The sequence below is a fragment of the Anser anser genome (assembly GCF_964211835.1).
Source record: "Anser anser genome assembly, chromosome: 1".
Classification (NCBI taxonomy): Eukaryota; Metazoa; Chordata; class Aves; order Anseriformes; family Anatidae; genus Anser; species Anser anser.
The window spans coordinates 7,856,967-7,871,791 of NC_139720.1; the positions used below are offsets into that span (position 1 = coordinate 7,856,967).

At 42.4% G+C, this 14,825-nt stretch overlaps 1 protein-coding gene across 2 annotated transcripts; it reads left to right on the plus strand.

The window, feature by feature from the left end:
* The first annotated feature begins 608 nt into the window (after nucleotides 1–608).
* HSPA14 (heat shock protein family A (Hsp70) member 14) lies at nucleotides 609–14,538 on the plus strand. 2 transcript variants are annotated; one of them, XR_014587975.1, is made up of 14 exons: nucleotides 609–758; nucleotides 1,657–1,737; nucleotides 1,816–1,898; nucleotides 2,931–2,979; nucleotides 3,622–3,715; nucleotides 5,300–5,390; nucleotides 6,453–6,557; nucleotides 7,341–7,502; nucleotides 8,413–8,568; nucleotides 9,744–9,846; nucleotides 11,029–11,244; nucleotides 11,683–11,807; nucleotides 12,258–12,328; nucleotides 13,866–14,538. XR_014587975.1 is itself a non-coding variant. In XM_083848100.1 (14 exons), exons 1-14 carry the CDS (start codon nucleotides 702–704, stop codon nucleotides 13,942–13,944), a joined length of 1,521 nt encoding a protein of 506 aa, XP_083704226.1. In that variant the 5' UTR covers nucleotides 612–701; the 3' UTR covers nucleotides 13,945–14,538. The 2 variants fall into 2 exon arrangements, 1 of the variants encoding a protein (XP_083704226.1); XM_083848100.1 differs by having other exon boundaries at nucleotides 612–758; nucleotides 11,634–11,807.
* The last annotated feature ends 287 nt before the right edge of the window (nucleotides 14,539–14,825 follow it).

The following is a 14,825-nucleotide window of genomic DNA, read 5'->3' on the forward strand; positions in this document are numbered from 1 at the left end:
TGGGCTCTGTCTGACCGGTGTTCAAGTCCCCCAGACCGTGAGCTGAGTTAAAAAGCACACTGACTAGAAATCATTTTGTTGGCTTTTATTGTATTTTATATTATTTCTTCAGTGATAACGCAGATGGGCTTCTCCAACGGCAGTGCAACATCCCCACGTGGCATGATTTACGCTCGGATGTTGGTCACGGCTGGTTAGGTCACGCAGAGGCAGCACTTCAGCTCCGCCGCCTCCTTAATGATATTTGGCTAAAATATATATATATTTATACTGCCTGCATGTGCTTCATTGCCTGCAATTAAACATTGAGAGAAGCCAACGGCATAAAATACACAAACCCGCCGCCCACCCCCGCCCTGTACACGCAGGAAATAGCCTCCTGCGCCTTTCTTTGCATTAATCTTTATTTTGGGCGTTAAATAAACTCAAGCTCAGCCCTGACGAACTCCCCTCAGCCGCCGTCCGCCCGCCCCTCAGGGACGAAGTCTGCCGCGTTGCTATGCCTGATGACGCACACACACACCGATTTTTCTCATTGGTCACTCCGAAGCCGCGAGGGCGCGTGGGAGAGGAGGCGGGGAAGCCGTGAGCCGTGTATGAGAGGCGGGCGCCGATTGGTGCTGGCGGAGAGAGGCGGGGCGCGATTGGCTGGCGGCGGGGCATTGTGGGGCGGCGGGCGCACGGGGAGCAGGGAGGGGCTGATGGCGGCCATCGGCGTGCACCTGGGAGCGTCCTCGGCGTGCGCGGCCGTGTACAAGGTGCGGGGGGGGGTAGTAGGGGGGGGTGGTAGTAGGGGTGGTGGAGGAGGTAATAGTGATAGTAGAAGGAGGAGGTGGTAGTAGAGGAGGTGGTGGCAGGAGGTGGAGGAGGAAGTAGTAGTGGTAGTAGAGGAGGTGGTGGGAGTAGTAGTAGGGGAGGTGGAGAAGGTAATAGTAGTAGAAGGAGGAGGTGGTAGTAGAGCAGGTGGTGGGAGGAGGAGGTGGAGGAGGAAGTAGTGGTAGGAGGAGGTGGTGGGAGTAGTAGTAGAGGAGGTAGAGGAGGAAGTAGTGGTAGTAGTAGAGGAGGCAGAGGAGGAAGTAGTGGTAGTAGTAGAGGAGCTGGTGGAGGTGGTAGTAGTAGCAGAGGAGGTGGAGGAGGAGGAAGTGGAGGTGGAGGAGCAGGAGATGGTGGGAGGAAGAGATAGTGGTAGTAGAGGGAGGAGGTGGGAGTAGTAGTAGTGGAGGTGGTGGGAGGAGGAGTTAGTAATGGTAGTAGAAAGAAGAGGTGGTAGTGGTAGGAGGAGGTGGAGGAGGTAGTAGTGGTAGTAGGAGGAGGTAGTAGTAGAGGTGGGAGGAGGAGGAAGCAGAGATAGAGGAGGAGGTGGGAGGAGGTAGTGATAGAAGGAGGAGATGGTGGTAGTAGTAGAGGAGGTGGTGGAGGAGGTAGTAGTGGTAGCAGAAGAAGGAGGTAGTAGTAGTAGAGAAGGTGGAGGAGGAGGTGATGGTGGAGGAGGAGGAAGTGGAGATTGAGGTGGAGGAGGATGTAGTAGTGGTAGGAGGAGGAGGTGACAGTAGTAGTGGAGGAGGAGATAGTAGTGGTAGTAGAAGGAGAGGAGGTGGTAGTAGTAGAGGAGGGAGGAGGTGCAGGGGCCATGCTGACAGACGCCTCTCCCCGCAGGACGGCCGCGCGGACGTAGTGGCCAACGACGCCGGGGACCGGGTGACTCCTGCCGTCGTGGCTTTCACGGAGAGCGAGGAGGTGAGGCCCGCCTGCGCGGGGCCCCCGGGAGAGCCGCTCCGCGTGGGGCTCGCTGATTTTTCTCCCTGTTTTACTCAGGTTGTCGGCTTGGCGGCGAAGCAGAGCAGGATAAGGAACGTTTCCAACACCGTGGTGAAAGTAAAGCAGATTCTGGGGCGAAGGTAAGCGGATCCCTGGGCGCGCAGGTGGGGGAGGGAGGCCGAGCAGCGCAGTTTTCCCCATTGAAGCTGCTCAGTGTCAAGGGCAACCTACAAAAAATGTTTGCTGTCAAGCAGTAGCAGTAAAATGAATCTGGAGCTAACAGCGCGGTTCCGCTGGTCTTAAACATCGATTGTATCATCGAAACTCCTTACCCAGTGCTTCATTTGAAAGTGAAGAGATGCGAAGGATTCTAGGCCTGAATTCCTTTGCAAAATCAAATTGTGACAAGAATTTATTATGCGTGCGTGATTTCTGGTATGTGCTCTGGTATCCTCAACCGAGACTGCGACTTGGACGTCTCCCAGTGGCTGAAATGCACCAGGATTTTAGTTACCGAAACGCCGTACCGCCTCTTGCTGGCACAGCGGGACGCGCTGCGGTTGTGCCTCCCCTGTCCCTTGGCTCAGGGGCTCCGTGCCAGTTTGCACTGACAGCTCCAGGGGTGTCAGCACTGAACTTTCAGGTTCAGGTCTGGTGTCGGAGCTGCCACAAAGCGTTTTAGTGATAACGTGGCTGCGTGTTACAGCTCTTTCACTGAAGCGAGTGGATGAGAACGTGTCCGCTCTGCGTGTCTTAGTTCTCTGCAGATACTTAGTTTTTTGTCAAAAATAGAGGGCAGGCGGCTTATTGCTGACACCTTATTTCAGTAAAGGCAACAAAAGTGCCACCAGAATCTTTTGTAACTGAGTGTTGGGGACAGTGGGTTGAAACAAAACATGATTGCAGGTTTTTTTGTTACTCTTCACTAACTAGCAGGTGTTTCTGCTGTTGTTAGTGTGGGGAATGGTGCTTGACAGATACCAGCAGACAGAACCATTACGTTGTGATCTTTTCTTCCATGTAGATGTATCCGTAGTGTGAAAAGAGGAATCTTGCCTAGAGTGTAGCTTCTTCGTATACTGTCAACACTCCAGAGAACATCACCAAGACGAATTCCTGCAGTTACTCTGGAGCATATGGTTTATTTTGCTGTTCTCCTTTTGTCTTGACAGCTCTGGTGACCCACAAGCACAGAAATACATTACAGAAAGCAAATGTTCAGTGAGTATGAGCTGATTTTGTTGTTGTTGTTGTTGTTCTCAGAATAACTTCTCATTTTATACCGTGCTGCTTTGCATTTTGTGCCACGCTGTTTTGTGTTCTGCAGCGATCATCTCTCCCAATATGAAGTTCGTTTGCTGTTGTATGGAATGTGCTCCTCTAGCACGTGTTTCTTTCTCTCTTTACGAAGTAGAGAACTTCTTGTTCTGAGATCTGCTGCCATAACGTAGTACAGCCAAAAAAAAAAAAAATACACGTATCTCTTGGCCATTCGTAAAAGAGAGAATTCTTTTAAAATATTTTCAGAACAGTATTGTAGAAGCAGGCAAGTAGTTTGGCTGTTGTACTACAGAGAACATTTTAATAGGCGAAGGAAGTCAGGAGCTTCTAAGTCCCTGTGAATATCATTCCAACGTTTGTTGGATAATGCGAGGTTTCCTTGTGCTCTTTGATAAACATTTTGGAAATATTTTCTTGTCATAGAATACAAAGTATTCTAGATACAATAGAAAGTATCGACAAGCTCTTCCCCTTTTTTTCATTACTTTGAACAGAAACTTAATTGGTTATTAACAAAAGTTACTAACAAAAACTCGTGTTCAAATTACGCTTCTAACAAGGGTGTGTTGTCTTTGCTTACAGATAGTTGAGAAGAATGGAAAACTTCAATATGAGATAGATAGTAAGCTTATTAATCCAGAAGATGTGGCAAAGCTAATTTTCAGTAAAATGAAAGGTACGTAATGAGTAAAAGCATATAATAATAATAATAGGCATATTAGCATATTAGCCATATTAGCCTAATGCCATATTAGCCATATAATGCCATATTAGCATTAGGCATAGCATATAATAATAATAATTTAGGCCTGTCAGTTTGACCTCAGTGCCGGGGAAGCTCATGGAGCAGATTATCTTGAGGGTCATCACGCGGCACTTGCAGGGCAAGCAGGCGATCAGGCCCAGTCAGCATGGGTTTATGAAAGGCAGGTCCTGCTTGACGAACCTGATCTCCTTCTATGACCAAGTGACGCGCTTGGTGGATGAGGGAAAGGCTGTGGACGTGGTCTACCTTGACCTCAGTAAGGCTTTTGACACCGTTCCCCACAACATTCTCCTCGAGAAACTGGCTGCTCGGGGCTTGGACTGGCGTACGCTTCGCTGGGTTAGAAACTGGCTGGATGGCCGGGCCCAGAGAGTTGTGGTGAATGGAGTCAAATCTGGTTGGAGGCCGGTCACTAGTGGAGTCCCCCAGGGCTCGGTACTGGGGCCGGTCCTCTTTAATATCTTTATTGATGATCTGGATGAGGGCATCCAGTGCACCCTCAGTAAGTTTGCAGATGACACCAAGCTAAGTGCGTGTGTCGATCTGCTCGAGGGCAGGAAGGCTCTGCAGGAGGATCTGGATAGGCTGGAGCGATGGGCTGGGGTCAACTGCATGAAGTTCAACAAGGCCAAGTGCCGGGTCCTGCACCTGGGCTGCAACAACCCCAAGCAGAGCTACAGGCTGGGAGATGAGTGGCTGGAAAGCTGCCTGGCCGAGAAGGACCTGGGAGTATTGGTGGATAGTCGGCTGAATATGAGCCAGCAGTGTGCTCAGGTGGCCAAGAAGGCCAACGGCATCCTGGCCTGTATAAGAAGCAGTGTGGCCAGCAGGTCGAGGGAAGTGATTGTGCCCCTGTACTCGGCTCTGGTGAGGCCGCACCTCGAGTACTGTGTTCAGTTTTGGGCCCCTCGCTACAGGAAGGACATGGACGTGCTCGAGCGAGTCCAGAGAAGGGCGACCAAGCTGGTGAGGGGTCTGGAGAACAAGTCTTACGAGGAGCGGCTGAGGGAGCTGGGCTTGTTCAGCCTGGAGAAGAGGAGGCTCAGGGGAGACCTCATCGCTCTCTACAGTTACCTGAAAGGAGGCTGTAGAGAGGTGGGGGTTGGTCTATTCTCCCACGTGCCTGGTGACAGGACGAGGGGGAATGGGCTAAAGTTGCGACAGGGGAGTTTTAGGTTGGATGTTAGGAAGTACTTCTTTACCGAAAGGGTTATTAAGCATTGGAACGGGCTGCCCAGGGAGGTGGTGGAGTCACCATCCCTGGAGGTCTTTAAAAGACGTTTAGATGTAGAGCTTAGGGATATGGTTTAGTGGAGTACTTAGTGTTAGGTCGGAGGTTGGACTCGATGATCTTGAGGTCTCTTCCAACCTAGAGAAATCTGTGAATCTGTGAATAATAATAATGTTTTTAAGCTTGTCCTCATGTTTTTAAGATGCAGTCTGTTGGTTTTTTTTTTGCTTTTAATCAACATGTTCTGCCTATGTTTATAACAGAAACCGCTCAGTCTGCGTTGGGTTCAGATGTGAATGACGTTGTTATCACCGTACCATTTGATTTTGGAGAGAATCAGAAAAATGCCCTCGGGTAAGAGGATTAAGATTTTTCTGTTCTTTAACGTGCCTAAAGCAGAGCTTCTGGCCGATGAGCAACGGGAGTTCTCCTGCTGGACTTTGACTGTATCATCGTGGCTGTAGTGTCACTTCAGATGTGGTATTCCTGCTGCCTCTTCAGTGCCCCCTTTGAAATGCAAATGGTGATTTATTTTTTTTTTTCCAGCCCTCCTCCATAATTTTTCTCCACCAAACTAAATGGTGCTATGTGATTTTATTGAGGACTCTATTAGAGAGCAGATACAGATATTAGAGATATTACAGATATTATTATGCAGATATTAGAGAGCAGAGTGAATACACACCACTGTTCTGCTTGGAAGTGCAGCTGTAGAACTTCGTTTCTATGAAAACATAAGTAGAGTTTTGCCACGACGGAAGTCAAAGCTGTGCATAAATAGCATTTCTTTCTACTTTCAGTGCGTAGAAGGCCTTATGGTGAATTGTCATGAAAATCTTAAAACACACTCAAAGTTAGTCATAAAACACTTGCACTGGGTATCTGCAGTATGTGTAATGAAACTTTCTGCTGCTTTGGCATACAAGTTTCAAAATGACTTCAGCGTGGAGGAAACTATTAGGGCAGTCTCAGGGCCACTGAGTGCCAAGAAACCACACAAAGAAAAGTTAAAAATGAGCTGTGGTAACTTGATTTGGAAGTAAAATCAATCAAATCGACATCTGGTGAAATAACGTACTGAGGACATTTAATGCCACACATGAAGACGCGTTACCCAAGCTTACTTGAGGGTGGCTTTTTAATCTTGTTTTTTTCCTGCTGTTTTTATGGGGTATGCAAGTCTGATGCATCAGTGTTTTCCTTGACATAAGCACACAGCAGATCCAGCTCCCTGAAGAAAGCAGTTGCAATTGAACTTCATTATGTTTTTTTTCCCAGTCACTTCTCTTGGTTAATACCACGCTGTAACCAAGTGCTGAATTGATGTCATATCTAGTTCTGATGAGGTCTTAATAGTGTGCGTAACTACAGTGAAATCGCTAAAGTAAAATGCGATGCTGTTGTGCCTTATCACAGGGAAGCAGCTGCAGCTGCTGGATTTAATGTTCTGAGATTAATTCACGAACCATCTGCAGCTCTCCTGGCCTACGGAATTGGCCAAGATTCACCCACTGGGAAAAGGTAAAATCCGAAGATCTTACTCCTTAAATTTAAGCTGCTGTAGTTTAACACAACACATTCTGTGCAAAGAAATCTTAAATGAGGGAATGACGTGTTGCCCTAACAGCCAATACAAAATTAATGATTTGAAGCCTGCTTTTCTCTTGCTCTCAGAGCCAATGGAAATTTAAAAGTTATAAATCTGTGACTTTTAATTAACTCCTTTATTCTATTTTGTAAGACATTGTCTTAAAGATTTGTCCCCAGTTTGTGTCTTGCTTTTTAATGAGCTGATTGGCTTGAGGAAAAATGTAAATTTCTTAAGCAGACTTACGCGTAGCTAGTTTTTACTTGTGGGAGATAGGGTTATTTTGCATATGCTTGAAGAACTAAAGGGCCTGCCTAGGAGGTGCATTCAGTTTCCCTCAAGAATATTCAGATAAGTCACAAGGTTTTTGAAATAGCCAAGGCTGCTGTTAGTGAGAACAGATGTCTTTCTCTTGTTGGTATCTTTTTTTACCCTTCTCTTAAAATTGGGGCCCACAACTGAGAACCCAGCGTTACATTTTAGGTTATGTTGCGGGATAAACGTTGGCTAACTCTCGCCGTATGACAGTGACCTGTTCTTTAGGGAACGTTGTCCCTAGTCAGTGGTACCAAGACGTGCTAAATCCAGACTGCTCAAATCAAATTCACTGGACCAAACCGATAAAACCCTGCAATATATTACTTGGTGGTTGCCATATTAGTGTAGAGTTTTAGGTGCTGTGTTAATGCTACTTTCATTTTTTTCCACTGTGGCAGCAACGTGTTGGTTTATAAACTTGGCGGCACTTCGCTTTCTATCACGGTCATAGAAGTAAACAGCGGAATATACCGCGTGCTTGCTACAAACACAGACGACAGCATCGGCGGAGTGTGCTTCACAGAAGCTCTAGCACAACACTTAGCATCTGAATTCCAGAGGTAGGTTTTGAATCCCAAGTATGTTGCTGGGACAAGAACGTCATTGCGTGATGCTGGCTTTTAAAAAAGAATTCATGCTAGCTTGGCAGAGCTAGTGGGCTGTCCGAGGGAAATGGCTCAGATAAAGATATTAAAGAACAGCTGTTGGGGGAGATGGGGAAATAGTCGCTTTGGGTGAGCGTTGCCTGAAGTCAGTGGTGAGCTGTAAGGGCTCAGCTATGAACTATTTTAAGTGATGTAGGCTTGATTATATGGTTACCGTCACAAAGGTGGGGTGTGTTTGGAGGGAGGAGAGTGGGGCAGGGAATTCACTTCCGTGGATTTTGTTTTCTCTTGCTGACATGAAGGACCGTGGAGGGGTCAGTTTCATCAGGCCGGAGCCTGTGTGTCTTGTCCTGTAACAAACAAAACTGCACTCATAAATGTACTAGCATTAGATCTAGTGCTTTTTTTTTCCTGGGGTGGCCAACTGCATGCTATTACAGAAGGAGACTTTGGATGATATATACTCTTTCAACGTGTCTAATGTTCAGTGTTCTATTTCTTACTGTAATATGTGATTAAAATTGTTTAACTTGTAGGCCTGTTCTTGCTGTTTCCTCCAGGATCCATTCAACTGAGAAACAGTTTAGAAAGACTTAAATTTGTATGATAAACACACATACCTCAAATCTGTAAGATAAATATTAATACATTGAGTTCACAGCAGTACTTCTACTTAGCATTCTTTAGTTTGAATTGAAATACGTGCTCTTATTCTCTGTGAACTTTCTGTAGTGTCACTGTAGGTAACGTGAAAATGTCTACAGAAAAATGTTAATATCTTGAACTCATTTTTTTTCTTTCAGAAAATGTTACCGCTCAAAAGCTTGCCTTTCTAAATAGACTTTTTTTTTTTCTTTTAATGTAGGTCTTGTAAGCATGATATTAGAGGAAATCCCAGGGCTATGATGAAGCTAATGAACAGCGCTGACGTTGCAAAGCACTCATTATCAACCTTGGGAAGTGCAAACTGTTTTGTAGACTCACTGTACGATGGATTGGATTTTGATTGTAATGTGTCCAGGTAAAACAAATCTTGAAGCTACTACTGTTACACAGAAGTAGGCTTTCAGTTTTTCTAGTTTGTGTTTAGGATATTAATAAGCTTTGATTTTTGGTGATGCTGGAAGGCCAACTTGCTTTTTTGAGCTTTCTTTCACATTATTTGTTAGTGCATGACCTGTAGTAGTTGAGAGGAACACTGAAGATATTCTTGTAAGTGGTTGGAAAATACACTCTGAAAAGGTCCACGGAGACCCCATCTTTGGAGTCTAGTTAATGAAAGGGAAATAAACCCTGTAATTAATCAAGGTGCTTTCTCTTGTTCCTCCCATTATTGTTTTTGTTGCTGCATTTTTTCTTACAGAAGAGGGTTTGGGGCTCTTTCATCCAAATGAGCTCCAGAATGGTAGAAGTCAGGGATATCTTAGTGTCTGTCTTTGACAGGTGGAGTGGAAAAATACTTTTTGTCTCCTTGTTTATGCTGCTGTGTCCTACTCTTAAGTCTCTTTTCTCTGTTAGGATGAACTCTTTTTGAAGTATTTAGGTAAACTTCAGTTGCTCTTCCAGTCACCAGTAGAATTTAGCAAAATGAAATTGTTTTGTGCTGTTGCAGCAGTTGGGTCTGTTGAAGTAAGGCACGGTAAGCAAGCGTGAGAAGCTCTACTGTGGAGCTTGTTTGGTTCAGTTGAGATAAGGAATTTGACTTACTGCAGTTGTGCAGAGTAACTTTTGTCTTCAGGCTTGAAAGAGCCTGAAGCAAGCACATTTTCTTTTAATTTGGCTAAGTAACTATTCCTCTGTGCAAATTAGGAAGCAGCTTGACTTGCCTCTGGAACTTCAAGAGGTGCATTTTGATGTGTCTGTTTTAAAGATGAAGGACTTTTTGCTTCTTTAGGATTTTTGCTTCTTTATTGCTTTGACTCAGATGTGAAAACTGTTTTTTTTCCCAAGAATGCACTAAGTAAAAAATCTGCATTCCATGTTAGTGATGCAATCAATAGCAGAGATATTTTCACAACAAAAATCACTTCTTTGAGATTAATAGTTGGGAAATGAAATTTTTTTTGACTGCTTAAAAAAAATCTCAATATGAGGTATAGCCAGAGAAACAAAGTATGTTCTAAAAATGATTCTTTTTCTGTTTTGGGTGTTTGTCTAATGGATGGCATTTTTTTTTTTTTTTTTTTACCCTTTTAGGGCCAGGTTTGAACTTATCTGTTCCTCACTTTTTAGTAAGTGTGTAGAAGCAATTAAAAAGCTCCTGCAGCAAGTTGGATTTACAGCAGATGATATTAATAAGGTAATAATAGCAATCACTTGTCTGTGCAATGCTTTATAGCTCTACAAGAACACGTGGGGGGATGTTTTCCTTGGACTGAGATTATTTCTGAATGTGTTCAAGCATTTTTGGCTCAAATGCAACAGTGTATGTAGAATCCAGGTCTTTGGAGGTTATTTGGACTAAGGTAAAAATTAGTCAATGATGGCATTTACTGACGTATATTGAGTAAATGGTAGAGGATTCGTCTCCATTTGGTGTGTTAGTGTAACTTGGTGGAGCTGAGGAGTACTTTCTTTAATATTCAGAAGTTCTTTTGCCGTCACTGAGTTTTGGATTGGGTTAGCTGACATGTGAAGAATTCCTGAGTTTCAGCTTGGTCTTACAAGTTGAACAAGGTATTTACTGTCTGCTTGGTGTCTGTGTTCCTCCTCCCTTCACTCCTCCTTGTTAGCTTAAACTTGGGAACACATTAGATGCCAAATCTTTAATGCCGAAGATGGTGATTAAAGTTACAAATATTGCTGGTTGCTTCAAATGTCTCTTTCTGTTTGGTACAAAAGTGACTTTATCTAAATTCCTCTGCACCCATCTGTGGTAAATATTGCTGCACGTATTACTTGTGGAGTTGGTGCACAAATTCTGCAGCAAAGGTTAACTTCTAATGATACTGGATGCTATTTCAGACTCCTAATTAGTGTTGCCACTAAAGCTGTGTCACATCTGAATTACAGTTGCAGGATAATGAGGTGTTCTAGGCCACTGTTCAGTGAGTGTCTTCTGTTTTCCGGTGGAAATATTTTTAAAGTCGCTCATTGTGCTATTTGCTCAGGCCTTAATGGTGTGGTTTTTATTTTGATTTTATGCTTAAAATGTATTAAAAATAGCTTAATTCTACAACTCTTTAGTCATGCTTCACGCTAAGAAAAGTGGATTAGCTTGGTTTTAAGATCTAGTTGCAACACGGGGAGCCAGGAGAAGAATTTATAGTGTGAGGTTAATCAAACACTTGCAGAGGTTTTTGGAATCTGTATTTGTAGAGCTGCCTGTTGTAACTAGATGTATTCTGAGCAGGAGGCTGGATGAGGTGACGTACATCTACGGGTTCTAAAATATCCCAGAGGGGTTTACACTTCTATATTGCAGGTTGTGGCTTTTTCTTAACTTCTGAAGCGAGATTTGAAAGCATTGTCTTGTTTCCAGGTAGTTCTGTGTGGTGGGTCTGCTCGAATCCCAAAGCTACAGCAGCTGATCAAAGACATTTTCCCAAACGTGGAACTCCTGAGTTCAATTCCTCCCGATGAAGTTATTCCTATTGGTGCAGCAATAGAGGCAGGAATTCTGCTAGGGAAAGAGAATCCATCATTAGAAGAAGAAGCATTCTTTATTGAGTGTTCTGCCAAAGATATTCTTTATAAGGTAAGACTAAAATTGTTTAGCCTTCGAAAATTTTACTGCTATAATGAATACATAAAACCAGTTAAGCTTTGATATTAAAGAAGTACTATTGTTTTGATACATTACTCAGCTGTAAGTGGCAATTTAGGTTTATCCAAATTGTTGGAGAAATTCCTCTTGACTCAAAGGAGAGATGGATTGCATCCTTGTTATTTCCTTAATTGCCAGTTCCTTGTCACTGCTGGATTTTTTTCACTTATAGAAACTTCAGGTTTTTTATTGAATTGCTGCTATGGTAAATACAGCAGAAAGAGTGAATCTTGGATTTCTTTGCTGATGGAGCACTGTTACAAAGCTTCTAGCTCACTGAAGTACTTAGAAAGGCGTGAACTTGTTCTTTCTTTTTAAAGGGAGTAGACGAGTCAGGGGCTGACAAATTCACAGTGCTATTTCCATCAGGGACACCATTACCAGCTCGAAGGCAGCATACCCTGCATGCTCCTGGAAACACGTCTTCTGTATGCCTTGAACTATACGAGTCATTAGGGAAAAGTCCTATGAATGAAGAAAACAAATTTGCACAGGTGAGTGTCTGTCTACACATACAAGTTTTTAATGTGAACTACTTGGAATTTAAGTGGATCTGGAGGAAAAAAAAAAAGAACCAGCCATGTTCCTACCAGAACCTTATGTTAAAAAAATCAGAATTGAATGCATCTGTCTAGAAATTGTCCTTAAACGTTATTCTACAAATGTGTTACGAATTATTGAAGCATCTTTAAAGAAATTTCCCTCCTGAGTTTCTAAATACCTGACTTTGATGTATTGGCACTACTGTGGTGCAGCTCATCTGGGACAAGAGACTGTAACCAGGTGTTCCAGTAGTATATAGATCACCAACACTTTAGAAATAAAACTGCTCGAGGTAACAATGTTGCTAGTGTATGTACTAATTATTACGCATATCACTTTTTTCATTATCCTTCTGTGTAAGGATTTAGAAAAACTTTAACATCTTTTTTTGTTTTAAACAGATTGTACTCCAGGATTTAGATAAAAAGGAGGATGGCCTACATGATATATTAACTGTTCTCACTATGAAAAGGTACCTAAAATATTTCTTGTTCTGATGTTTAACTTGCTGCTTCACACCTCGGACAAACCTCTTTTTTCCTGTTATAGAAAGTTTAGTTTTGTGTTGAGAAATTTCAGCATTTCCTTGCTTACTGGGCTCTGTCCTAGCTGGGGCAAATTCTGTAGGAATGTGAGGAATGTGTGTGTTTTGTTTGTTTTTTTTTTTAAGGCAGCACTTCCCGTGCTTGCATTCTTTGATTGCTGTGGAAATAAAACCTAACACAGTTGTATAGATGACTTTTAGCATCTTCAGAGCTGCTGATCAGTTTAACCATGCTTGAGAGCAGCAGGTAGTTCTGCAGAACACACACACTTGTGAATAACTGAAGTTAAATTATCCTTTTATTAGTTGCTAATGAATGCTAATGAATCCCTGAAGGACTTACAATGCTGCGTTTATGGAAAACACCTGTGGCCTTTTCATTTTGGAGTCAGGGTTGTGAAGCATGAAAAACAATGCCATAGGAAATCAGGTTTTATAAATCTACTTTTTACAGAACTACCAGAGGGAAAATACAAAGTGTCATATGGTTGTGGTAGGAGAGGTGGAATGGAATTGACACAGGGAAGTCTGAGAAATCACTTCTAGGTCTTAATGGTTGAGTACTTTGGCTTACGTGAAATAGTCAAAGTAGTTTATAAAGGTAACAGAAGGTGGAGTTCCAAGTAGTCAAAACGTGTTTGTCTTCTGAGGACTGTACTGGAATTCTTACTGCTTTTCAAACTAATAAGTAAGTTGTCTAGATGTTGCTGAGAAACTAAATCCCTACATGCTATTTGAATACAAAATACTTTTATTTTCTTAAGTTAACTATCAGGTTTATTAATTCTGTATTAATAGACTTAACTTTAAATACCTCCTTAGCCGTGCAGAAATTTTCACTTAGCATTGGTGAGAAAAATCTTTTTGGCTATTTACATGCAACTGTGAGGCACAGAATGCTTGCATTATTTTAAGGGTTTTAGTATTGCACAGATCAGTGAAAGTTCATTGGAATGCTTTTATTTTTATCTAAATCTCAAGTGTGACTTGTATGCTTAGCTGAAGTAGGATTCAGTGTTAGCTTTTTTTAAATGAAGGGTTTTTTCTTTAAGAAGATCCTTGGTATTTATAGACTACTGCTTTTTAAGAGTTCTTGTGATTTGAGAAGATGCACTTATCTGTTGGTTGCCATTAGGCTGAGTTCTTAATATAATTATTTTGAATATTACTACATATTGTATTTCCAAGCCTGCATTAAATAACTTAGTTACAGTAATAACATAAATATGTTCCTGAATCTGTTCCATCATACTTGGAGAAGAGGCATGCTTTAATGGAGAACAAGAAGTATGTATCTAAGTACTGAACACAGTAAACTAATTTCATAAGTATGTTACTCTGTTATTCATTTTGTTGCTACTCTGGCTTCCTTTGTTCTGCATGAAGCCTACTACCTGTTTTCAATAGAACATGTAATAACATACTAAATGAGGTGATCCTAAACATACCGTTTTTTTTTTCCTAGGGATGGATCCTTGCATGTTACCTGCACAGATCAAGATACTGGAAAGTGTGAAGTCATCACTGTTGAAGTGGCTTCATAATCTCATTTGAAAGGCAACATTACCCTGAGTTGATATTGTCTGTCCTTGGCTTGTCCACCAGAGTGGTGACTGAGGTGTCTTTAATAATTCATAGAGAATTGTAATAAACTGAAGTAAAACATTAATTTGCCACCAAGTCTGTTTGGAGTAGAAGATGTGGTGCAGAATGTTAATCTAAATAGGAAGAAAACACAGCATTGAATTATCAGCACCTTTCAAAATTTTTTTTCAAAGAGTATATCTCAGGTTTTTGGTTTAGCAACAAGCATATTTTGTAGTCTGAAGACTTCCATTAGACTAATCAGCTCCTATACCCATTCAAACAGTATACCTGTGGCTTCAACCAGCATAGCACTGAACCAGCAAGAGCTAGATATGTGAAAATCCACTCCCAAATATCTGTACAAATTATCGTTAACCTGTGTGGTCTCCATATTGCCTGAAACCCTGGAGGTGCCCGTTTGAGCTGGCCTCTTGAGCAGGATTTCTCTTTTTGTGGAGTTACTGTAAGATGGTTTTGTGATGTTACCTGAAAAACTTGTAAGGGTTATATGTGCTTATTTATGTGTTTATTAATAAAAAATTTTATACAGATGCTGGCATTCTCCATACTGTGGCACTGTTCTAATCTGTATATCAGTATATATTTGGCTATAATCTGATGGCTTGTGGTGTGTTTTTGTTTTTTTAATTTAGGTGGGGAAGTAATAGAAAGTGGAACGGGCAACTATAGTTCCAGGATTTGAGGGTCTTGGTCTTGCATACAGTTGAGGAAAGCAGCAGTTCAGCCCTTAAGTAGGGCCAGATGTTATTTTGTCAGATATTCAGAGTGACCCAGTAGTACCTCAAAGGCATAAACCAAAACTAGAGAGAGGGATGCC